This window comes from Stegostoma tigrinum, chromosome 1 (assembly GCF_030684315.1).
Source record: "Stegostoma tigrinum isolate sSteTig4 chromosome 1, sSteTig4.hap1, whole genome shotgun sequence".
NCBI lineage: Eukaryota > Metazoa > Chordata > Chondrichthyes > Orectolobiformes > Stegostomatidae > Stegostoma > Stegostoma tigrinum.
This window is the reverse complement of record NC_081354.1, coordinates 122,654,931-122,679,588: the sequence shown is the minus strand read 5'-3', so window position 1 is coordinate 122,679,588 and position 24,658 is coordinate 122,654,931. Positions and strand designations below refer to the sequence as shown.

Sequence of the window (24,658 nt, the reverse complement as noted above, 5' to 3'; positions counted from 1 at the left end):
CTGATCTCCTTAGACTGTGACCCCTGGTTTTAGACTCCTCAGTCTTACTGCCTTTGATGGTTTTATGAGATCAGTATCATCAATAAATCCTGAGTCCAGGGATGATTCTTGGCTGACTGCCTGCAGAATCTTTCTGATGAAGGATAACGTGTGACATTTTAAAACGTACAGTTGTCAGGCCATCATTGTGAGCAGGGCAGTTTGGAAAAAAAGGTCTCATCAGGACATGTAATGGCCACCTCCAGGAACCCGCTTCTGTCAGACACCAGTGGGAAGCTCAATCTGGCCCAACAGGCAGATTTCTTGCCAGCAATTGACTCCCAGTCCTTGCTGAGGAGATAGCCACTCTCACTATGCACCTTATCTCTAGTTTATTTTAAAAAAAAGCACCTAAAGCCTGTAACTGTGAAGACCCTGCTTTGGTCCTCAGCAGTAAACCGAGATTAGTGAGAGTTTTTATTACATCTCAGTTGAAATGTATGTCACTTTGCTATGCGTTCCTATGGTTGAGATGTGTACAAAGTTCTGGAGTAAAATGAGTCATTTCTAGAAGAGGCAACATATCATAGACATCTGCCAAATTGATAACACTACTCCTCACTCATGGTGACATTTCTAGTTTACTACTTTTTTTCCATGCCAATAATTTGAGTCGATTATTTGCGATACTTTCTACTCTCTCTTTCTTGTTATCGGATACTTCTAGGCCAGTGATTAAACAAGGAAGTCCCTCTTTGTGGATGCACCCCCATTTCCATGTGGCACCTTGCTGTTGTGACTGTGTTTCTTTCAATTTCCCTGAACTTTGTCCACTGGATGCTACAGGAATCCAGATTATAAATGCTCTCAGTACTATGGAAAATTATTTTGACCAAAGCAAGTAATTAAAACAAGCCTTCTAACTCTTAACATCTAGATAGGACCTGTGCCTCGCACATCAGACACAGACAAGAGACAATTAAATGATAACGGTATACTCACTTGTGTTAATAAGAAACTGGTTTGAGACCCCAGGGTGATCTACATCATGAATAGCGCTTGCGAATATTGCAGTAAGGATTTCTAGATCTGTGAAGACTGCCTGCAAAAAAAAAGACACAAATTTACTGCAGTTTTTCAGAAGTTAAAAAGCAGTCACAAGTTTGTTTCAACTTAGAGTGATCTCACGTAACCTTTCAGTGAGCTGTTAGATGTATGTGTGACAAGGTCAAAAATCACAACACCAGGTTATAATCCAACGGATTAATTTGAAGACATAAGCTTTCGGACTCTCACTCCTTCAAATGTCAGTCAATCGGACACAGAATTTATCAGCAAAACATCAAACGGTTATAGAACTGATGTGGTGTTGAGGAAATCTAAGATGGCTATTAAATCTTTAATCAGTTAGAAAGGATTAATACACTATCCATTATACAATAAAGTCATGGAAAGCAAATCAGACATATATATAACAGGGAAGTCCCCTGATATTAAAGTAAAATAAAAATGCTGGAAATCTGAAGCAAAAACAGAAACTGCTGGACAGAAAGCAGAGTTAAGGAGTAGCGAGACCCTTCTTCAGAGGCCTTCTATTTGGTGAAGTATCCTAAAATAAAATTATCCTGAATGAGCCTATAAATCACATATTTCAAAATGTGAGGGTCAATTTTCAACATGAGAATAAATTAACTAAACAAAATAAATGGTCTGGTTGCTAAGAAAAGGGGAATCATTTAATTTTATGCATGAAATTGAATTTGATTCAAGTTTAGTACAGAAGTCATCATCTATCTTTATTTCCCATAATAACGAGGTGCAAGCTATGTTTAACAATATCAATTAAATTTCTTTGTAAAATCCTTTGCTTACAGTTGCTAGGTTATCTGGGAAACTGAAAAGCATTCCTGCTTACCTCTAATGCGGGCGTTGACAGTAAAACATGAGTAGACTGAGCGACATCTGCAGCATGAATGTTATTATGGAAAGCCACATCGACATGATAATGGTCTTCCAGTGTCATCAAGTAAGTAATTAAAGTATCTGGTGGAATCTTGAAAGTTTTTAATAATTCTCGCTCCTACAAGTCATGAAAATGAATTCAGATTAGGACTCTGAAATTAACAATATCTGTAATAGAAAATAAGTTAGTTCTTTTTCCTTGTTTCGGCTTTCTTACCCTCCCTCATCCCTTAGCTTTAAGTCTTTCTGGTCATGTATAATTCCATGCCAATTAGACTGTTAAAGACCTACTCCTGTACCTCCTGTCCAGATAACATGGTGATAAGCTGGTAAGAAAAGTAGTGTGTCCCAGTAGGTCACAGACTGCTCAATCCAAACACAAATATCCACACCTCTGGCTATGTAAGAAGTTAGATCTGTTCAATGCTTCTTGGATGTAGCTGATTCAAACAATAACCAGTTGTGCTACTGGGCCACTGAGATAAGTTTTTGTTTTCATTCGGAAAAGCAATCATTGCTTCTTTAATTTGAATTTCACATATACTAAAGACGTTTTTAGGCCGAATTTTCTGAGGAATGGCCATCTCCGTTGGATCGTCAATCTGCCCCTTGGCCTGGACTTCTGAACCAGGCTTCTTGAGAAATGTGGACTACATCTGTTCTGGGAGTATGCCACAGTAGTTAAGGAGGATCTTTGAAAGCCAAGCTATGCCACCTTTATACAGAACTAACTGTCATATTTGGGTGAAAAGGCCTCAAAGACACTTCGACAAACAATGGGGCAAGGTTGGGGTTGGTGGGATGGCAAGGATGCTGGGGGCTTGAGTCAGATCAGGCAGGAGTGGTGCTGGGTCAGGTCTACTCGGGTAAGTCAAGAAGGGTACTGTTAGGGAAGTACGGAGTCGGAGAGTGGGAGTAGCTTTATAGTTATCTGGGAATTGGGAAAGTTTCAACTCCCAACTTTTCCTCAGTAACTTTTTTTTTGCTCAGTCATGGGATGAGGGCGTCTCTGGCCAGGCAGCATTTATTGTTCACCCTTAATTGGCCAGAGGGCAGTTCAGAGTCAACCACATTGCTGTGGGTCTGGAGTCACATGTAGGTCAGACCAGGTAAAGATGGCATTTTTCTTCCCGAAAGGACATTAATGAACCAGATGGGTTTTTCCCAACAATCAACAATGGATTCATGGTCATCATTAGATTCTTAATTCCAGATTTTGTTTATTGATTTCATTTCCACCAGCTGCTGTGGCGGGATTCAAACCCTAGTTTCTCAGAATGTTATCTGGGTCTCTGGATTAATAGTCCAGGGATAAGACCATAGGCCATCACATCCCCAGTAACTATCCAAGAAAGATAGAACCCTCAGAAGGCACTGACTAATTCAGGGAATACATAGAAGAAATTATTTAGGACACATAATACAATAAACCAGGTGCCTAAAGCTTAAAAACATACCTTTCCACAACAAAGAATCAGTTAACATGAATACATATGAAACAGTTGCCAAGTGTGTATGAAAGCATTACTTTGGAATGTCAAGTTTCAATTTTATTACAACAAAAGATCTGAGAAAGGGCACCCCTCTCTTGTCTTGATTTAACTGTAAGCACCAGTAAATATTAGCAGTGAATATGAAATCTCACAGGCATGTTCGAGGTTGAGTTATTACAAAGCATAAATAAAAAGGAGGCTGTTCAAGTCCTCAGTTCATCAAATTACACTCAGATTTTGTGCTATTCCAGTGGAGTTAAAGAATAGAAATTGGCATTTAAAATAAAATTTCCACAGCCTGTGTATTTGAAATTATTGACATATACCTGTCCATACAGCATTGGAAAACTGAAAACCAACAGTCCAAGCTGAATGGCAAAACTGTCTACTGTTGCTTTCAGTTGGTGGTTGTCCTTAATTCACCATTAAGGTGCAGGCTGCTATTCAATTAGTTTCAGCTATCTTGAGGCAAAAGCTCATTTTTCAGAACTTTTTTTAGTGTTCAAAGGCTCGCTATCTGGGCTAATGGTCCAGCAGTGAACTTTCCAATGGTGCTGATCTAGTGAAGACACTGATAAATTGGCAATATATTGCATGCTACAATGTCAGTGTGTCTTTGGTTAGATCTGATCATTCTCAACTGTGCTTGAACAATGTAGAATGCAATTGATTAGTGACCATAATTTTAGATGCCATAATACAGTTTGTAGTTTGGAATAAGAATTCTCCAATAGATTCATACTGTTTCACAAAATACTGAAACTCCAAATGATCAAGCATGAATACATTCAAAACTCACCTGAAAAATTGTGTACATGACAACTGTTAAAGGTCTATTTCCAGAATATTCAGCAACTTTAAAGACATTAAGGCCCCATTTGTTAATTTCTTCTAATTCCTATTAATTGAACAGACATTAAACATGAAGGATATCAGTAAGAGCAAACATTTTACAAAATGCATTATCTTTAAACTTTAAGCTTCAGTATGGCGCGTTTTCTCAGAGGTTAAAAATACTTTCATTAGCCATTATGTTAATTGAAAATACAATCATTTTTAGCATGTTAACTGATATATTAGTAAAAAGGCACTTTTTTTTCCTAAATTATTATCTTTTCTAATCTAAGGAACATAGTTATCTGATCCAAATGGTTGAAAAACATGTGGATCAAATTCTATGCCTAATCAATAAAGATTTTGTGCTACAAAGTCAAATGTTCCCCTTCACTTATCAAAGGATTATATTGCTGAAATCCAGGGTCTGAAATAAGCACACCTTTGCCAAGAGGTCTTCCTGATCCGTTTTGACGCCGAATCTTGTAATGCTGGAATTTGTTAAGCTTGAGCTGTGCATGAGTTTCTTCACTCCACTGATTTGCGACATCGGCCTCTTTTTCTTTTCTTCTTTCTGTGCTTGTGATGGCATTTCAACCTCATGCTGCTTGTCTGGAAAAGAACAGTAACCCTATTAGAATATTGTAGCTGAACGATCCCAACAACAACACACGGCAGGAAAACTCGTTCATGGGGATTTTCCCAAATAAGTGCCACAGATATCAGTGAACAATCAGCAGTCTCACAAGAGAAAACATTTAATCAGCTTTTCTTTAGGCTTCAGCCGATAATCCATCAGCAGACTATCAGGAGAACACTCATAAAACCTCCGGGTGTAGAATACAAGAAACTATACGCTCAACTAATTCTGTCATTTTTTACATGTTCAGGGCTCACCTGACAATAATCTGTGCCCTTGCTGTCCCTTGAATCAAAAATTTAGGATTAATTTTCCGACATGTTGGAAGGTGCTCTGCGCCTTAACCAAAATGGCAGCAGAGGGTGGAATTTGGAAGTCCTGGCCCCAAGCCTAGGACTAACCATAAGATCAAAAGATATTGGAGCAGAATTAGGCCACTCAGGCCATCCTGTCTACACCATCTGATCAGGGCTCGTAAGTTTCTCACCCCTGTTGTCCTGTCTTCTCCCCCTACCGCGGGATCTCTTTACCAATTGAGAACCTGTCTATCTCTGTCTTAGAAGGCACTCAATGATTTGGCCTCCACAGCTTTCTGCGGCAATGAGTTCCACAGATTCACCACCCTGTGGGTGAAGAAATTCCACCTCACCTCAGTTCTAAAGGGTCGGCTCTTTAGCTGAAGCTGTGTCCTTGGGTGCTCATCTCTCCGACTCGTGGAAACATCTTCTCCACGTCCACTCTATCCAGACCTCTCAGTATTCTGTCAAGTTTCAATGCAATCGCCCCTCGTCCTTCTAAACTTCTTCAAGCACAGAATCCTCAGCCAACCCTCATAATGACAACCCCTTCATTCTCGGGATCATGCTTCCCCAAAGTCAGCACATCCTTCCATACAAAAACACAAAACTGCTCACAATATTCCAAATATGGTCAGACAGAGCTTTATACAGCCTCAGCAATACATCCCTGCCAACTGAACCCACATGTTAACCTCAAGAGAATCCTGAACCAGGCCTTCTAAGTCACTTTGTGCTTCAGAAGCCTCTTTCCATTTTGTAAACAGTTTGTGTCTCTATTCTTCTGACCAAAGTGCATAATCTCACACTTGCCCACATTGTATTGCATCTGCCACTTCTGTGCCTATTCTTCTAGTTCATCCAAGTCCTTCTGCAGCTTCTCCACTTCCTCAACATTACCTGTCACTCCACCTATATTTATCTCATTTTCATTCTTAGCAACAATACTGTCAGTTCCTTCATCCAGACGGTTAATACATAACATGAATAGTTACGATCTCAATACTGTGCCCTGCAAGTTTCACTATTCACTGGTTGCCATACTGAAGAAGACTCCTCTATCCTCATTCTCTGCCTTCTTCCTGTCAGCCAATCCTCTATCTGTGCCAATATCTTGCCGTGAACACCATGGCGCTCTTATATTATTCAGCAGCCTTCGGTGCGGTACCTTGTCAACGGCCTTCTCGAAATCAGAATAGATCACATCCGCTGGCCCTCCTTTGCCTAACCTGCTAAGTACCTCGTCAAAGAATTGTAACAGACTTGTCAGGCATGACTTTCCTTTGAGGAAGTCGTGTCGATTCAGCCCCATTTCTATTTGGACAGTGGTATAGAGTTGTGAAGTATTCACAGATGCAATAACACATTTAAAAGCACAGCTGCCTTCAAAGAGAAGCAATTTTGGTCACTGAGGTTTCTGAAGCACGATGTGTGGCAAGAGGCATTTGATGGAACAGTGTAAACCTGCCACAGTTCTTTGCAGAGGTCAAATACCCCTTTGTGTGCAGTCATTTACCCCTGGTTGGGATGGTTAAAACTAGATATGAATACATAAAACAAAGTGGATGATCTCTTTGGGATTGTAAACCTATAAACATGGACTGTAAAAGAAAAGTCAGTGCTTGAAGTTTCAATTGGTATTTGCTGACATAAGCCTGAGAGCTCTCATTCTCAGATTATAGTCATGCTTCCTGACAGCTTCCATGGCCAATCATTGATACAAAGGCGGACTTGTAAATTCTGAGCTTGATTGAAAACTCAGAGAATTGTAAAGTGACTAACTATCTTTGACATGGGGCTCCGAATTCAAATACTTGTGTTTTTTTTCATGAGAGATTAAGTCTTCAAAGAAAGAAAGTGTATAGAGGATTGAGTAGTGAAAGGAAATGTTTGTATTTATTGCTTTTGTCAATGAGAAGATTTTTGAAGTTGGCCAAATTTGTACAGATACTTCCATCTTTATTTGTACTCAGCATGGCTCCTGACATCTATCCATGGTAGATGCTGCTGAGTTTGCAAGGTGAAGGTGCAAGGGTTAAGAGTGGTAGATGAGGGTGGGCAAGGAGCATGAGCTGGCCCTGCACTGACATTAGGAATTATACAGGACTACGGGAATGAGTTTGGCAATATGTTTGCATGGACGATATGAGGGCTCGAAAGGAGGGGAGCATGAGATGGAAAGAATTGACATGAGTGAGGTGAGATGGTGACAGTGTTAAGAGCCTGAGGGCTGTTTTTGGTTTTACTGATCCTATTACAACTAAGATGAAGGTAGGGCCCATTGGCAAGTATCAGCTGGTGACCACCTGAACTGTTACTGACATTTTTCTTTTTTTTTGTTTAAAATTACTCTGAGTTCTAAGAACAGGTCATAAAAATGTATTTGCATAATGTTTTTTTAACTGCTGGTTTAAACCAGGCAGTAGCCCTTGTAAATAAGTTCATATCAGGGATATGACATTCAAATAAGTTAAGTATTCAATTCTATTTCAGCTTTTTTGTAATGAAAACAGGATATTGCAAATAGTGCTTTTTTCCAGGAAGTCAAAAATGTTTGGCGGAACTGGCTTGGCACAGGTTGTCAGGAGGAGAACTTAAAAGAATTTCCAAAATTAAATAATTAATGTCTTCATCTTGTTAATCCAGGCAGAGTGTTTTTGTTGTAATTGTAACCCATGATTAACAAGACTACCAATCCACAGCGTCCTATTTTCCATAAATCCAACAATCACCGTCTGGAGCCTTCTGATTACCCATTCCACTATTCTTCATTTTTAACCCTAGAATTGACATGTCCTTTCCAATCCTCAGTATTAGTTCTACACCTTCATGATGGTTAATCATCCTACTGGTCAGCCCACACTGTCTGGCAATATTGCAACGGGACATTGCATTAGGAGTATTAGGATCTTCAGATCCTCAGTTAGCTGTGAATGATTGCTGCTCTCCCACACCCTCCTCAATTTAATGTTAATACTGGAGTATTTATCTCCAATGCTTTTCATTCATTTAGATGCAATTGAAACACTTTATTGAGTGCTTCCCTCAAATCTTATATTCCTTAAACATTTCGGCATTTCATTCCCAGAAATATAATGTGAAAGAAATTACACTGAATTATCATCTTTTTACAAACAATGGAAGCTGATGATGTACTGCTAATCTTACGGGACTATTAATTCAGAACCCCAGGCTAATATTCTGGGAACATGGGTTTGAATGGCAGATAGTGAAATTTCAATTCAATTCAATTAAAATGTAGAATAACAAGCTTGCCTAATGGTGTAAGCACTGACGATTGCTATAAAACACCATCTTGTTTACCAATTTTCTTTAAGAAAGGAAGTATGTCCCTCTTCCCTAGTCTGCATGCAACTCCTGATCCACAGTAACATGGTTGATGCTTCATTGCTCTCTGGATAACTAGAGATGGCAAATAAGTGCTGGCCCAGTTAGTGATATGCACATTCCATTAAAGAATAATAACATACTTTGTGCATGTCCTTTTAAGATACCAAATGATACAGTGGCACTTTGTTGTTATTTGCACTAACAGGTTACGTTACCTCTGGGACAGCAAGAAGCTTATTAGAAAATTGAGAAATTACAAGACAGGGAACCATGCAAAGCATTTTTGAAAATGTTGGAGTGTCAGGTTGTGGTCCAGAAATCCATGTCACTGGAGCAATCTCACAGCTGAATATTAAAGTATGTGCAACAAGGTTGATGCTTATCAAATCTGTCACATACTTAAAGTCTAACCCTGTTGAAAAGATGATGAGTAAGTTCTACTGTCAGGTGATCCAAGGTGGAAGAGGACTTCTATCTATGTTTTCTGAAGGAAACATAGAATTTCATAGGATTTCTTGCAGGCGGTAGGTATCAGCAGGACCTGACTTTTTTCAATAAGCCTTTCCAGGTTTTAAATTAGTTGCAAGGAAAATTTTGTGTTTTTTTTTATAATTAAAATGTAACATTAACAATAGCCCTTATTGCTCGTGTTTGTTATTCTGTGAAGTTTTAAAATCATACTTAACTATATGTTTACCAAAATTCAGCAAATACCACAATTGGAAGCCCTTTAATAAAACAGAAAAGGAAAATATTTCCAAAAATACTTGGTAAAAATGTGAGTGAATTGTTGGTATATTCCATTCTCTTTGGTAGCATGGTGCGTGGTGAGGAGGATGCGGACATGTTTCAGGGTGGATTTGGATAAATTGAGTGAGTGGGCAAATTGCTTGGCAGATGCAGCATAACGTGGACAAATGTGAGGTTACCTATTTGGTACCAAAAACAGGAAGGCATTTTATTACCTGAATGGCCACAAATTAAGAGAGGGGAATGTGCAATGAGAGTGTCACGGTGTCCTCAAACACCAGTCACCGAAAATAAGCATGCAGAAGCAGCAGTGGTAAAAAGACAAATTGAATGCTGGCCTTCACAGCAACAGGATTCAAATACAGAAGCAGGAATGTCTAATTGTAATTAGACAGGGCCTTAGTGAGACTACACCTGGAATAGTGTGTGCAGTTTTGGTTTCCTCATCTGGGCAAGGATGGTCTCGTTATAGAGGGAGTGCAGCAAAAGTTTAACAGCCTGATGCCTGGGATGGAGAGACTGATGTACAAAGAGAAGCTGAATGAGTTAGGACTATTTTCGCTGGACTTCAGAAGAGTGAGCGAGGACTATCATAGACTAGATTGGAAAGATGCAATAAGAATGTTCCTGACAACAGGTGAGACCAGAACCAGGGCTCTTCGTCGAAGGATACGGAGTTTTAGCACTTTGATGAGAAGAAATTGCTTCACCCAGGGTGGTGAGCCTGTGGAATTCGCTAAAGCAACAAGAAGTCAATGTTGAAAGATTTCAAGAAGGAATTGGATGTCGTACCTGACGCTGAAGGGATCAGACAATACGGTGGAAAAGCAGGAACAGACTACGGAGTTTCATGATCAGCCAAGATCATAGTGAGTGACAGGGCAAGTTGATAACTGACAGGCCTACTCCTGCTTCTGTTTTCTGTTTCTATGTTTACCATGCTTGCCTTTTGGAGGGGCTGCATTTCTCTATATTTCAAATACTAAGACTCCAAGATTCGATAAATAAGCACTCATATTAAAGCTTGGGCCGAGTCGGTTAATACTTTACAATTGGAGGGTAATTTGTTATTAATGAAAAATCAAACACAGATGCAAATTGCTCAAACGTTACATTAGTACAGCCATTAAAATGAAAAATGATCTTAATTTTGAGTTTAATTGTGCTGTACATTCATGGATATGGACCAATTACATTTTAAGCAGCAAGCTCCTATTTTTGTTTGAGCTATTAGAGAAGAGGACAAATAGAGTACAAATGTAGCTTGCTATCCATTAGGTCACAAATTGCTGGGTGAATGACTACCAATTACTGCAGGTGGAGGGCACAATGAAGCTCTGACACATTTTGGCGAATAGAATTCCTCAAACGGTCTCTCAGCCAGAAACGGGTGTGCTGTATGCAGGGTAGAAAGGTGGCAATAACAAAAGAAAATCTGTCATGTTAAAGACTTACACCATTGCTTAGTTGCAGTCGAAGTAACTATGCAGTTTGACGTGGGCAGGGATGAATCACGTTGTAGTTCACTATTAATACTAAGAACCATATTTTCTGGCAGCATGACTTTGCTGTTTACACAAAATCTGTCCAATATAACTTGTCATTTCAATTTATAAATTATTAAAACCCCCAAAGATCATCACTGGCCAGTTTTAGAATCAATTGTCACGATCAGAGAATTGATGACCAAAACAGCAAAACTAAAGGGCGGCACGGTGGTTCAGTGGTTAGCACTGCAGCCTCAGAGTGCCAGGGGCCCGGGTTTGATTCCAGCCTCGGGTAACTGTTTGTGCGGAGTTTGCACATTCTCCCGTGTCTACGTGGGTTTCCTCCGGGTGCTCTGGTTTCCTCCCACAGTCCAAAGATGTGCAGACTAGGTGGATCAGCCATGCTAAATTGCCCGTAGTGTTCAGGAGTGTGTGGGTTATACGGGGATGCGTCTGGGTAGGATGCTTCAAGAGGCAGTGTGGACTTGTTGAGCTGAAGGGCCTGTTTCCACACTGCAGGGAATCTAATCTAAAGTCAAAATCTTATTTTATTAAACAGCTCACTTGTCACCATCATGCAACTTCCTTCACAATGTGGCCAACATGCAAAATAAAAACATCTAAAAGCAGGCTGTAACATTTTAAAATACTATTTCTACGTTTGGTTCTAGATAGCATCTTCCAAACTCACGATGTCTTCCATCTTGAAGAACCGTATGGCCGTACATACATTGTAATACCACCACCTGCAAGTTCCCTGCCAAGCCACTTGCCATCCTGACTTGAAAATATATCACCATTCTCCTACTATCGCTAGGTCAAAATCCTGGAATTTCCTCCGAAAGGGCATATTGGTCTATCCACAGCAGCAGTTTAATAAGGCAGCTTACTGCCATCTTCTCAAGAGCAATTAGGGATGGGCAATAAATGCTGGCCAGCAACTGCTGCCCACTTTCCATGAGTGAACACAACAAAAACATACTCTCCAATTCAAGCAACAAATATCAGTCTTTTTTTTTAACTTATCATAAACAGGTTTTGGATGAATACTGCTAAATGTTATTTTTCAATAGCAAGATTTTATAATTAAGCCATTGACACCACTTTCTGCAATTTTCCATTTCATCAAACCAACATACAGAACTACAAATATTTATCTTTAGTTTTTATTGATAAATTGGCTTAATTTTTTTTAATAAAAGCATATTACCAAGACAAATATGCAAGTACCGCATTATTACATGTAATAGATGTCTTAAGGAAATAACTGGAAAATGGGGCCATCTGTTTTAACGTTTTTCCATTAATGTTTAGTTGACTGCCCAAACCCTTCCAGCAATACCATGAGCTTTATCCAGTCATTGAAAAGAATGGATGATGAGTGGAGATGTCATTCTAACTTCTGGCGATGCATTAAAACAGGCTTGTCCTTCAATAACTGCACAGATCTGTAATTCGATGCTTACCTCACACAAAAAGATATATTCACTTTACTAAAACAACTCTGGCTAAATTAGCATTCTTCAGTGTGTGAGCAGTTTTCATAGAATCCCTACAGTGTAGAAGCAGGTAATTCAGTCCATCAAGTCCACACTGCCCCTGCAAAGAGCACCACACCCACACCACCCCTCTACCCTTTCCCTGTTACCCTGCATTTTTCATGGCTAATCCACCTAGCCTGCACAGCCCTGGACACTGTGGGCAATTTCCTTTGGCTAGTCCACCTAATCTACACACCTTTGGACTGTAGGTGGAAACCCATGTAGACATGGGGAGAATGTGCAAACTCCACACAGGTCCTCACCTGAGACTAGAATTGAACCCATGTCCCTGATGCTCTGAGACAGCAGAGCCAACTACTGAGTCACTGTGCCACCCCTGTTTTCTGTTTAAATCTTCATTTCTGAACTCTGCTTACAGTATTGGAGGCCTCAGCCTATCCCAGGATTGAGGCATCCTTTTAGGATCTCCCCTGGTCACCTGGCCTAACACCCAATCCAGACCACACACCCCAGATCGAAAATCCAAAAGGCATTGGTGGAGAATTGAGAGAAATATTCGGGCCACTAAATTCATTCTCAAGTAGCATTCTGAACAAACATATTAAATGGCTTAATAAATAACCGAAGAACTGCAGTTGCTGTAAATCAGGAACAAAAACAGAAGTTGCTGGAAAAGCTCAGCAAGTCTGGCAGCATCTGTGAAGAAAATGTCAGAGTTTCGGGTCTGGTAATCCTTCTTCAGAACAGAGCTTCTTAAATGGTTTCCTGTGACATTATTGAAACATATAATGATACTTCCTGAGAGAATTTTTAGAAAATGTCATGTGTAGTTAATAATAAGCTGGCTCAGCAAATTCACCAAAGCTCTCACACCTTGCCCAAAGAACATTCGAAATAGATTATGCTTTGAACAATACTTACCCAAAAATGTACTGGATATGAACTCAGAGACTTGATTACCAGATCGGCTCATCTCAGACAGATGAGTAAGCTCTCGATTGAGCATCCTCTTGAACTGTAAAAACAATATGAAATAAAAATTAATAAATCAAAATTTTCTGTTGTAATATGATACTTGGCTTGAAGTAAAAAAGATTTTAATCAATGTGTTCACTATAAACCAATTAGATGGCTTCCATAGCCACAATTATGTTTAATAATACATACTTTTAGCTATTTTATTACCTTTACATTCTTTGAACTGGATGTTTGTGCAATCTGAGAATGTAGGAAAGCCTTTGAAAATTCTGGGCAGGATCTAATTCTGGGATCCCTGATCCCGGCAATTAGGGAATTTCAAATTGTGCCTCTACCCACATCATCTCTGGAATTCTGGAAATTTGGTCAGGCATTTACAATGGGCCACAAAGGAAAAAAAAATGCTTGTCTGCTTCTGTGGATAGTTCCTAGATGGCCTCTTTATGAATGTCTGGCTGAATTTCAAGAATGACTGGCAGGCAATGTTAGCATAGATTGCAAAGTAGAGTGTTTTGTTTGACCTCTTTATTAACTTGCAGTAAATTACTACTTTGCAGTTTTAACACCTGCTTATTTACTCAAGATTAAGAGGTTCGAAGTGATAAAAGCTTCTGACATTGACACTGTAAACAGCTTGAGACGAACAGACTTTAAAAATGCTATAAGCTGATTAGTTCTTTTCAAAACTTCTGCTTATGGTATCAGTTTCAAGATCATTCAAATATGTACCAGACTTAACATTGGCTGACTGCTTCTGTACTTTGTCAACACTAAAAGCTTCAGTATGGAGAAATAATAAGGGGCATCTTAGTAATGGGAGATATTTGGAAGAAGCATTCTGAACAAATGTATTAAATGGCTTCCAATGGTATTATTGAAACATACAGTGATGCTTTTTGAGAGATTTCGACCCCTCTCAATGTTATCCCATTATTTCTGTATTCTCTAGCTTTGTATTTCCTTCCCACATGCATTACCTCGCACTTCTGTGGGTTGAATGCAATTTGCCACTTGTCCTCCCACTCAACTAATCCAATGAATTCATCCTGTAGCCAGTAGCCATCTTTTTCACCATCAACTATCCAGACAATTTTTGTCTCATTTGCAATCTTCCCTAAAGAATGCAGGATAAAGGGCTGAGAGGGGTTGAAGGGAGAGACCTCGGAATGTATGACCACAGATCCCTGAAAGTGGCAGCCTGGTAAATAAGGTGGTAAAGGTGACATATGGAGATGCTTTCCTTCCGAGGGCAAGGTATTAAATAGAAAACAGAGGTGGAACTTTTCAAGATACTGGTTAACCAATAGTTGGTGTTCAGTGTGCATTAGTGATCACATTATAGGAAGGACATCACTGCCTTTGACAATGTACAGAGGAGATTTATAAGAAAGTTGCTAGGGCTGGAAAATTGTAGTTATGAGGAAAGTTTGGATAGGCGAATAAAGGAGGCTGAAGAGGTGATTTATCAAGACACACAAAACAATGCAGGAATTAGATAAAGTGAACAGAGAGGAGCTGTTTCCCTAGCGAAGATGTCAGTTACCCAGGGCCGCAGATTTAAGATGATGAAAAGGATTAGAAGGGAGATGTGTGTTTGGATTTCACCATCCAGTTTGCAGGCTGAGGCAGAAACCCCCAACACATTTAAAAAGGAACCTGGATCTGCAGCTGAAGCACTATAAACTGCAAGATTATGGACTAAGTCATGGTAAGTGAGATTACAAAGGTTAGCTTGTTTATTCAGCTCAGACATATTGGGCTGAATGGCCTCGTTCTGTGCTGTAACCTTTCTGTAGCTTTACGGTTTCTATGCACCTTCTGGAGGAAGAAGTTCCTCCTTAATTTTATCTGAAATGAGAGACCCCTTATTCTGAAACTGTGAAACTGCCTATTTCTAGATTCCTCTATGACAAGGAAACAACTGAGGGTTGCCTGGGGGTTTTCAGGAAGAGTCACTGGGCTCGAAACATCAACTCTGCTTTTGTCACGCAAAGTTTTGTCAACAATTTCTGTTTTTGTTGTCAGCATCTACCTGGTCACATCTGCTTAGAATATTGTATGTTACAATAAAAGAACTTTATATTTAATAAGAAGGGCAAATGTGCTCCTGGAATGAGCCTTGAAAAACTATTCTGTAGCTGAACAGTTTTCTGAATTTTCATCAACTTCGTTCAAGTCCTGTTGCAACTGTATTTTGTTTATCTCTGCTATTTTTATCTACTGTTGACAGTAGATTGGACATGACCCCTGCAGCCATTTAATACTCCATTGAGGAGCAAATGTTAAACAAGAGGATACAAATTCTTAGCCCTGCAGGAGCAAGTCTAGAAAAACAGGGACAGACACTGACAGCCCTGCTGTTGGGGACTGTCCCAAATTTGGGTTAGTAATAGAACTGGCAGCAACTCTATGAAGACAGGCTACCAATTAGACACTACAGCCCTGATAAATTTTCAAGTCAGGTGGTGCCAGTCAAATTTACTGTATCTCATATTTATATGTTGCAACAACAATCTTGATACAGGTTACTCATATACCATTAACAGAAAAATACTTGTATCAGCTTTACACCTGTGAGTTTTGTTCTTATCATAAGCTAAAGAATTATAAAATTAGATGTCACAGTTCCACACCTTCAGCTCCTGCAGGGCCTTAAAGGGGAAATCCAACATTACTAAAAGCTAATTTGCAAGTTGAGTCTGCATCATTCAAGGAAGATAGTATCACTTTTAAATTCTTGTCATTATTTGATGGTTAAGTGTTTATTCAGAATGAAGGTTAGAGTTGAGAGATCCCTGTACCTGAAACAAGGGAGCATTTATTAATCATTTAAGAATTGTAATGTTCCCTATTGTAAATTGAAAGGTAATCAAATACTCGCGAAACATGCAGTGAAGTCAGAACATACCAACACATTAACATTTAGAGTGTGGGCATGTCAGCTGGAATCTATAATTCTTCACAAGCTGAGTTTTTGTATTAGTCAGAACATCGACAGAGGAACAGAATTTCCCCACAATGTGCAGACAATGAATTTCAGAACACAGGCTGCAGTCATGAATTAGTGAATAGAATCATCAGCAGCCAGGAAGCATGTTGACTGCTTTGAAAGGAGGTTATTGGAATTAAATAGTTGGCTTTCCATATATTAAAAAAAAAGTTTCAGCATTTTTCTCTTGGTTTAATCTTTGAACTAATTGGCATCTTTCAAAAAGAATAGGCAGATATCTACCTGTACTTCCAGTAGTTAGCAGGACAATAAGTATGCAGGGTCCTAGATCAATCTTTCCAATTGTAACAGAATGCTGCTACTGCCAACAGTATAATCTGTACTGAGGTGGGGCCGGCCCATCCCCTTCACTTTGGGAGAGGTGAGTCAGAGCATTTCCACATCTTGCAATTGCAAACCTGTCACATCCTCATAATTCCACAGATTGTCTTGGCTCTGTGACACATGGGGTAGGCAAATTCCAGTCTGCAGCTTCCCCAGGCAGGGTGAGGCCATGATTTAGATGGGCGGTACCTAGGCCAACCAAGTAGGAGACATGATTGAACTTTATGGACATTGTCCCAGTTGCCTACATGCCGTAGGCTCTCTACTCACCTATTCCCAATCTTCCTCCACATCCCAAAACCCCAAAGAGCCTAAGAGCTTCAATAAAAACCAAAAGAACTGTGGATGCTGTAAATCAGGAACAAAAACAAACTTGCTGGAAAAGCTCTGCAGGACTGGAGTTCTGAGGAAGGGTCACTGAAATTTTAACTAAGATCTTCAATGCCCTCTCAAATACCCACGATGCTTCATATCACTTCCATAATGTCATTTCCTCTCCAACCTATACCTTTCCATTAGTCCCATGCCCCTTCAATGCCTTCCAAGCATCCTCCAAACCCACTCTTCCAGAATTCACCATGTCCACAGCCAATAAGAGTTTGACAAATCTTTGAAATGCCTCGAAAATAGCAAATCAGTAGAGAATTTTAAAAATCCACTGCCAAGGAAAAACTGCTCCTTATACAGTCTCACAGCAGTGTTAATCAACTATGATCACTGCAAGTATCAATTTCAAAAGCATTTGTCCATTTTGTATAAATGAACTCAATAGGATTAAAAGAAACATATCAAAGAGACAATTTATTACAAGATAATAAAGATGTCAATCAAATAAGGCTTGCAGTTCCCCATAACTTTTCCAATAGACCTGCGTTGAGTGAATTAAACATTCCTGGAATTCAGACAAGCATTCATAATGAAAACCAACTAGCTGGAATCAGAGATATCTATCTGATCATTAATTACACCTGTTTTATGGATACAATTGTCAGAGAGCCTCATTATAAATATTTGTCCGAGCACCAAGAATGGTTTGATTGACATTTTTATTGCCCCATAATAGATCACTCTTCATGTGTGTTTTCTATGTCTGCACGTTCATTTACATTAGATAGCTCTGGTTCTTCAAAAATTTTATCAAGTTGTAAGAAGAGCAGTTCATTCAAAGTAAATTTTCAAAGCCTAGTTTTATTGCGTCGGTTTCACGACTACAATTCAAAATCCGATTTTGCTGTAATTATGCAGTAGTTATGCGTAACACGAAAGGTTCAAATGGTTGTGTTGCAAATTGGATGCAACCAATTTTAAATGAGTCTTGCAAATATAATGACAATGATTCCTTCGCTTTTGTCAAGGTTGTGCAAGATCTACAAATTGAGAACAATAACATTGTTCATGTGCTCTTTTAACATTGCTAGCTCATTTAACAGAAGTAGGATGAGATGTGAAGGCTCAGTTAGGGCACTTGAGGGCTACGAGGTAGCCAGGAAAGACCTAAAGAGAGAGCTCAGAAGAGCCAGGAGGAGACATGAGAAGTTGTTGGCGGATAGGATCAGGGTAAACCCTAAGGCTTTCTATAGGCATTTAAGGAATAAAAGAATGATGAAAGTAAGATTAGGCCCAATCAAGGATAGTAGTGGTAAGTTGTGTGTGGAGTCAGATGAGATAGGGGAAGCATTAAATGAATATTTTTCAACAGTATTCACTCTAGAAAACGACAGTGTTGTCGAGGAGAATACTGAGATACAGGCTACTAGACTAGGTGGGATTGAGGTTCAGAAGGAAGAGGTATTAGAAATCCTTCAGAAGGTGAAGATAGCTAAGTCCCCTGGGCCGGATGGGATTTATCCTCGGATCCTCTGGGAAGCCAGGGAGGAGATTGCCGAGCCTTTGGCATTGATCTTTAACTCGTCATTGTCTACAGGAATAGTGCCAGACGACTGGAGGATAGCAAATGTGGTTCCCCTGTTCAAGAAGGGGAGTAGAGACAACCCTGGTAATTATAGAGCAGTGAGCCTTACCTCAGTTGTTGGTAAAGTGTTGGAAACGGTTATAAGGGATAGGATTTATAATCATCTAGAAAAGAATAAATTGATTAGGGATAGTCAGCACGGTTTTGTGAAGGGAAGGTCATGCCTCACAAACCTTATTGAGTTCTTTGAGAAGGTGACCAAACAGGTAGATGAGAGTAAACCGGTTGATGTGGTGTACATGGATTTCAGCAAGGCGTTCGATAAGGTTCCCCACAATAGGCTATTGTACAAAATGCGGAGAAATGGAATTGTGGGAGATATAGCAGTTTGGGTCGGAAATTGGCAAACTGAAAGAAGACAGAGGGTGGTAGTTGATGGGAAATGTTCATCCTGGAGAGCAGTTATTAGTGGTGTGCTGCAAGGGTCGGTGTTGGGGCCACTGCTGTTTGTCATTTTTATAAATGACCTGGATGAGGGCCTAGAAGGATGGGTTAGTAAATTTGCAGACGACACTAAGGTCAGTAAGTGACGAAGGATGCTGTAGGTTGCAGAGAGACATAGATAAGCTGCAGAGCTGGGCTGAGAGGTGGCAAATGGAATTTAATGCAGACAAGCGTGAGGTGATGCACTTTGGTAGGAGTAACCGGAAGGCAAAGTACAGGGCTAATGGTAAGATTCTTAGCAGTGTAGATGAGCAGAGAGATCTCGGTGTCCGTGTACACAAATCCTTGAAAGTTGCAACCCAGGTTGACAGGGCTGTTAAGAAGGCATACAGTGTTTTAGCTTTTATTAATAGAGGGATCGAGTTCCAGAACCAAGAGGTTATGATGAAGCTGTACAAAACTCTGGTGCGGCCGCACTTGGAGTATTGTGTACAGTTCTGGTCAACGCATTATGAGGAGGATGTGGAAGCTTTGGAAAGGGTGCAGAGGAGATTTACTAGGATGTTGCCTGGTATGGAGGGAAGGTCTTACGAGGAAAGGCTGAGGGACTTGAGGCTGTTTTCATTAGTGAGAAGAAGGTTGAGAGGTGACTTAATTGAAACATATAAAATAATCAGAGGGTTAGATAGGGTGGATAGGGAGAGCCTTTTTCCTAAGATGGTGACGGCGAGCACGAGGGGGCATAGCTTTAAATCGAGGGGTGAAAGATATAGGACAGATGTCAGAGGTAGTTTCTTCACTCAGAGAGTAGTAAGGGAATGGAACGCTTTGCCTGCAACGGTAGCAGATTCGCCAACTTTAGGCACATTTAAGTCGTCGTTGGACAAGCATTTGGACGTACATGGAATAGTGTAGGTTAGATGGGATTGAGATCGGTAAGATAGGTCGGCACAACATCGAGGGCCGAAGGGCCTGTACTGTGCTGTAATGTTCTATGTTCTATTAACAATGTATCACTCAAAGCTATGGACATTTGCACTATATCACTAGATCACAGCAACCTATAATTGCCGCAGTATCTGAATTTATTTTTGAATGATCTCATATACTTGGTAACTTGTGCAGCTAAGTTCAAATAAGTGGTAATTCTGAGATTTTCTTATATACTTTCAATATTTAGATGACATGTTTACAATATTTGATTCTGCAGCTGCATCAAAGAATTACTTTATTCAACTTAATAACTTCCTCCTTGCACTCAAACTTAACACTGAAAGAAGAAATTAAACAGGCTCCTTGTTTCTCACGTATGAGTTAAGAAATCTGACAATTAGCTCTCTACTACAATCTATTGAAAGACTATGTACGCTGGTCTAGACTCATTGAAATTCCTACAGTTCCAAGTGCAACAAGATGAGTCTTAATGGCAATCTCATAAAAATGGCTCTAGCTATCTGCTCACCATTTAAAATGAATGGAGAGAGAGGGTGTATCAAAACTATCTTGCACTATAATGGTTGCCTTTGTCAAATCATCATTTGCATAAGTTATGAAAACTTATAAATGGACCTGTGTTCACCACTTTTGCATCCGATTGGTGCCCAGTCTACCTCAGGTTACCCAGGAAACGGGATGCTGTCTCAAAATAGTGAGCAACAAGCGAAGCAACCTGTTTCATGCTGCTACCCTCAGCAAACCCACAAGTTGTTTTCTCCATGCCACCGTTAAACCAAAATGATGTCTTGCCTACCACTCAGATGAGTAATGAGTATCAGTGCAGGTGTGATGCCAGACATGCAGGCTGTACATCTCAAAGACTGATGGACTGTGTGAAGAACACATCCCAATGGACATTCAGATGGGCAGCATGCTGATCGTGGAGAAACAGCCAGTGCTTGCAAGTAATAGAACAGTACGTTCTGCATGTGAAGTGATTCTATTATTGCAAATAATTTATTAAATAATCCAGGTGCTGCTAAGAATTATATCAGAAACTAATTTAAGATTATTAGTCTGGCTTTTGGCGTGATTCATTTATTCAAGATATTATCACAGCAGCCTGTTTTATATAGGCCGGTGAAACTTGTTCATACATTACACCTTTTCATTGAAAATGAAGGGGTCTTGGATATTGCCAATTTCTGCTCTATTCCCCTGACCAATCTGTGTCCATGTGATAATGGGAACTGCAGATGCTGGAGAATCCAAGACAATAAAATGTGAGGCTGGATGAACACAGCAGGCCCAGCAGCATCTCAGGAGCACAAAAGCTGACGTTTCGGGCCTAGACCCTTCATCAGAGAGGGGGATGGGGTGAGGGTTCTGGAATAAATAGGGAGAGAGGGGGAGGTGGACCGAAGATGGAGAGAAAATAAGAAAGGTGGAGAGGAGAGTATAGGTGGGGAGGTGGGGAGGGGATAGGTCAGTCCAGGGAAGACGGACAGGTCAAGGAGGTGGGATGAGGTTAGTAGGTAGGAGATGGAGGTGCAGCTTGGGGTGAGAGGAAGAACAGGTTAGGGAGGCAGAGACAGGTTGGACTGGTTTTGGGATGCAGTGGGTGGAGGGGAAGAGCTGGGCTGGTTGTGTGGTGCAGTGGGGGGAGGGGACGAACTGGGCTGGTTTTGGGATGCGGTGGGGGAAGGGGAGAGACTCCCTTGTTCGCTCCACACTGCCCTCCAACCCCACCACACCCGGCACCTTCCCCTGCAACCGCAGGAAATGTTACACTTGCCCCCACACCTCCTCCCTCACCCCTATCCCAGGCCCCAAGATGACTTTCCACATTCAGCAGAGGTTCACCTGCACATCTGCCAATGTGGTATACTGCATCCACTGTACCCGGTGTGGCTTCCTCTACATTGGGGAAACCAAGCGGAGGCTTGGGGACCGCTTTGCAGAACACCTCCGCTTGGTTCGCAATAAACAACTGCACCTCCCAGTCGCAAACCATTTCCACTCCCCCTCCCATTCTTTAGATGACATGTCCATCATGGGCCTCCTGCAGTGCCACAATGATGCCACCCGAAGGTTGCAGGAACAGCAACTCATATTCCGCTTGGGAACCCTGCAGCCCAATGGTATCAATGTGGACTTCACCAGCTTCAAAATCTCCCCTTCCCCCACCGCATCCCAAAACCAGCCCAGTTCGTCCCCTCCCCCCACTGCACCACACAACCATCCCAGCTCTTCCCCTCCACCCACTGCATCCCAAAACCAGTCCAACCTGTCTCTGTCTTCCTCTCACCATCCCTTCCTCCCACCCCAAGCTGCACCTCCATCTCCCACCTACTAACCTCATCCCACCTCCTTGACCTGTCCGTCTTCCCTGGACTGACCTATCCCCTCCCTGCCTCCCCACCTATACTCTCCTCTCCACCTATCTTCTTTTCTCTCCATCTTCGGTCCGCCTCCCCCTCTCTCCCTATTTATTCCAGAACCCTCACCCCATTCCCCTCTCTGATGAAGGGTCTAGGCCCAAAACGTCAGCTTTTGTGCTCCTGAGATGCTGCCGGGCAATCTGTGTCCATCCGCCTTTTCTGAAAACAAAGATCGACAGTTAATCTCTCAGCTGCATCTTCATACTAACAACAGCCTCATCAATCAGCATCCTGTTCTCATGTTGGATTAACTGGTATCTTTTTGACAAGTCTGTTTCTTGCCTCCTAATTCTGATGCATTCAAGGTGAAAAGCTTCGACTCCCTGCCTTCATTCAGCAATGTTCAAATCTGAAACTTTCTTGCTTTAGTTGGCTCAGGTACTCGAACGGTTAATCAATTTACATTAACCAGTAAAGATTTGAGATTACACACAGTCTCAATGTGAACTAACTTCCAGTGAGGCAAGATAATGAAGTCACCAAGTGATGGAAGAAATTGGCTGAGGTTTGTCATTGCTCTCATTTTCAAACTAGCTGGTCACAGAATGGCCATTTGTCCATCTTTTCAGGTAGGATCGTAGAGCTAGCACACCCATGCAGCAGGTAATCAAGAAGCCTAATGGAATGTTGGCTATTATTTCAAGGGGGTTGGAGTATAACAGTAGGAAATTTTTATTAGAACAGTACAAGGTGCTGATGAAACCGCACCTGGTGTATTGTGGGCAGTTTTGATCCCCTTATTTAAGGAAATATATTTCAATGAAGGCAGTTCAGAGAAGTTTCACAAGGACGATCTCTAGTATGGAGGGACTGTCTTAGCAGTAAAGATTAGACAAGTTGGACTTCTACTCATTGAAGTTTCGAAGAATGAGAAATGACCTTATTGAAACAGATTGGATTCTTAAAGGCAGAGGGTAAATGCTGACAGGACGTTCCCTGCATAGGAGAGTCCAGGGCGAGAGGGCATAGTCTCAGAATAAAGGGGCATGTATTTAAGACTGAATTTACTGAATTCATAATGAGGAATTTCTTCTCTCAGAGAGTTGACAGTATTTGGAACTTGTCACCGAGAGCTGTAGGGGCAGAGCCCTAGTGTATATTTAAGGCTGAGATAGATAGTTTCTTAATCAGTAGGAGAATCAAGAGTCCCAGAAAAAGGGCAGGAAAGTGGATGTGAGGAATGAGATAATAAAATGTGAGGCTGGATGAACACAGCAGGCCAAGCAGCATCTCAGGAGCACAAAAGCTGACGTTTCGGGCCTAGACCCTTCATCAGAGAGCTCGTCTGACGAAGGGTCTAGGCCCGAAACGTCAGCTTTTGTGCTCCTGAGATGCTGCTTGGCCTGCTGTGTTCATCCAGCCTCACATTTTATTATCTCGGAATCTCCAGCATCTGCAGTTCCCATTATCTCGGATGTGAGGAATGTTGGATCAGCAATGATCCTATTAAACGGTGGAGCAGGCTGAGGGGCTGAACAGCCTACCCTTGTTCCCATTTCTTATGGTCTTATTATTTAGACCCTGATAAGGTTTTAAAAAAAGTGTGTAAAATAAAAGGACTATATTTGAAGATAAAAGGAAATAAAAGAAAACAAACAGTAAATAATGTACAATACAGTTGCACACTGCAAATGCAACTTCCAAATTTTTACACTGCTCCTTGAAAAAATTCAACTCATAGGAGCGGTAGTCACTTAAAAATGAAAACCTCCTGCTTATTTTTAGATTAGATCTGACTCTGTTGAGCCAATTTGATGTAAAAAAAACTAAGCAAGACAGCCAGTTGCTGAAGAGAAAATTAAGTTAAGAAACTGCACGTTTGTGATAATATTGTTTGGAGATATTATCAGACTTCAAGTTAATTGTTTTTTTAAAAAAAACACAAGCCTAAGCAATTGGCCAGATCGATACGTCTGCTGCCTTAGTGATATCATACTTAACTGAATTGCCTTTGGACTAAAAACTAGCAAATGATCTATAGCTATCAGATGAGGCTTGATAACAGTTTAAGCACATTGCCATCACATGAAAATATGGCTTCAGCAAGCAAACTTCAATGTCAAAATGGTGGTAGTAGGTGATGAGTGGAAAAAGCAATCTGGATCTCTCTCAATATTTAAATACAAAAATTAAAACTTAAACCCGTTATTTTAACGCAACAACCTTATGCCACAAAATAACTCATTAGCAACTACAGAAAGAGTTGAGAAGATCAAAGTCTTAGTAGATGTAAGTAACTGTTGTTATATGCAAAAGAAAGAGCAATAGAACAGAATGTTCAAAATCTAGTTTGCAATTTTTTCAAGAACAAGCAAAATC

At 40.6% G+C, this 24,658-nt stretch overlaps 1 protein-coding gene across 10 annotated transcripts in view; it reads right to left on the bottom strand.

Annotated features, from left to right (window-relative positions):
- pde4d (phosphodiesterase 4D, cAMP-specific) overlaps positions 1 to 24,658 on the bottom strand; it is a 1,334,021-nt gene that overhangs the window by 8,337 nt on the left and 1,301,026 nt on the right. For all 10 annotated transcript variants that reach the window (XM_048534576.2, XM_059648315.1, XM_048534564.2 and 7 more), the window contains 5 exons: positions 13,216 to 13,309; positions 4,711 to 4,880; positions 4,234 to 4,332; positions 1,895 to 2,059; positions 982 to 1,081 (listed from right to left, as the gene is read on the bottom strand). In XM_048534576.2, coding sequence (XP_048390533.1) covers positions 982 to 1,081; positions 1,895 to 2,059; positions 4,234 to 4,332; positions 4,711 to 4,880; positions 13,216 to 13,309 — 628 coding nt within the window. The remainder of the gene's footprint in view (positions 1 to 981; positions 1,082 to 1,894; positions 2,060 to 4,233; positions 4,333 to 4,710; positions 4,881 to 13,215; positions 13,310 to 24,658) is intronic.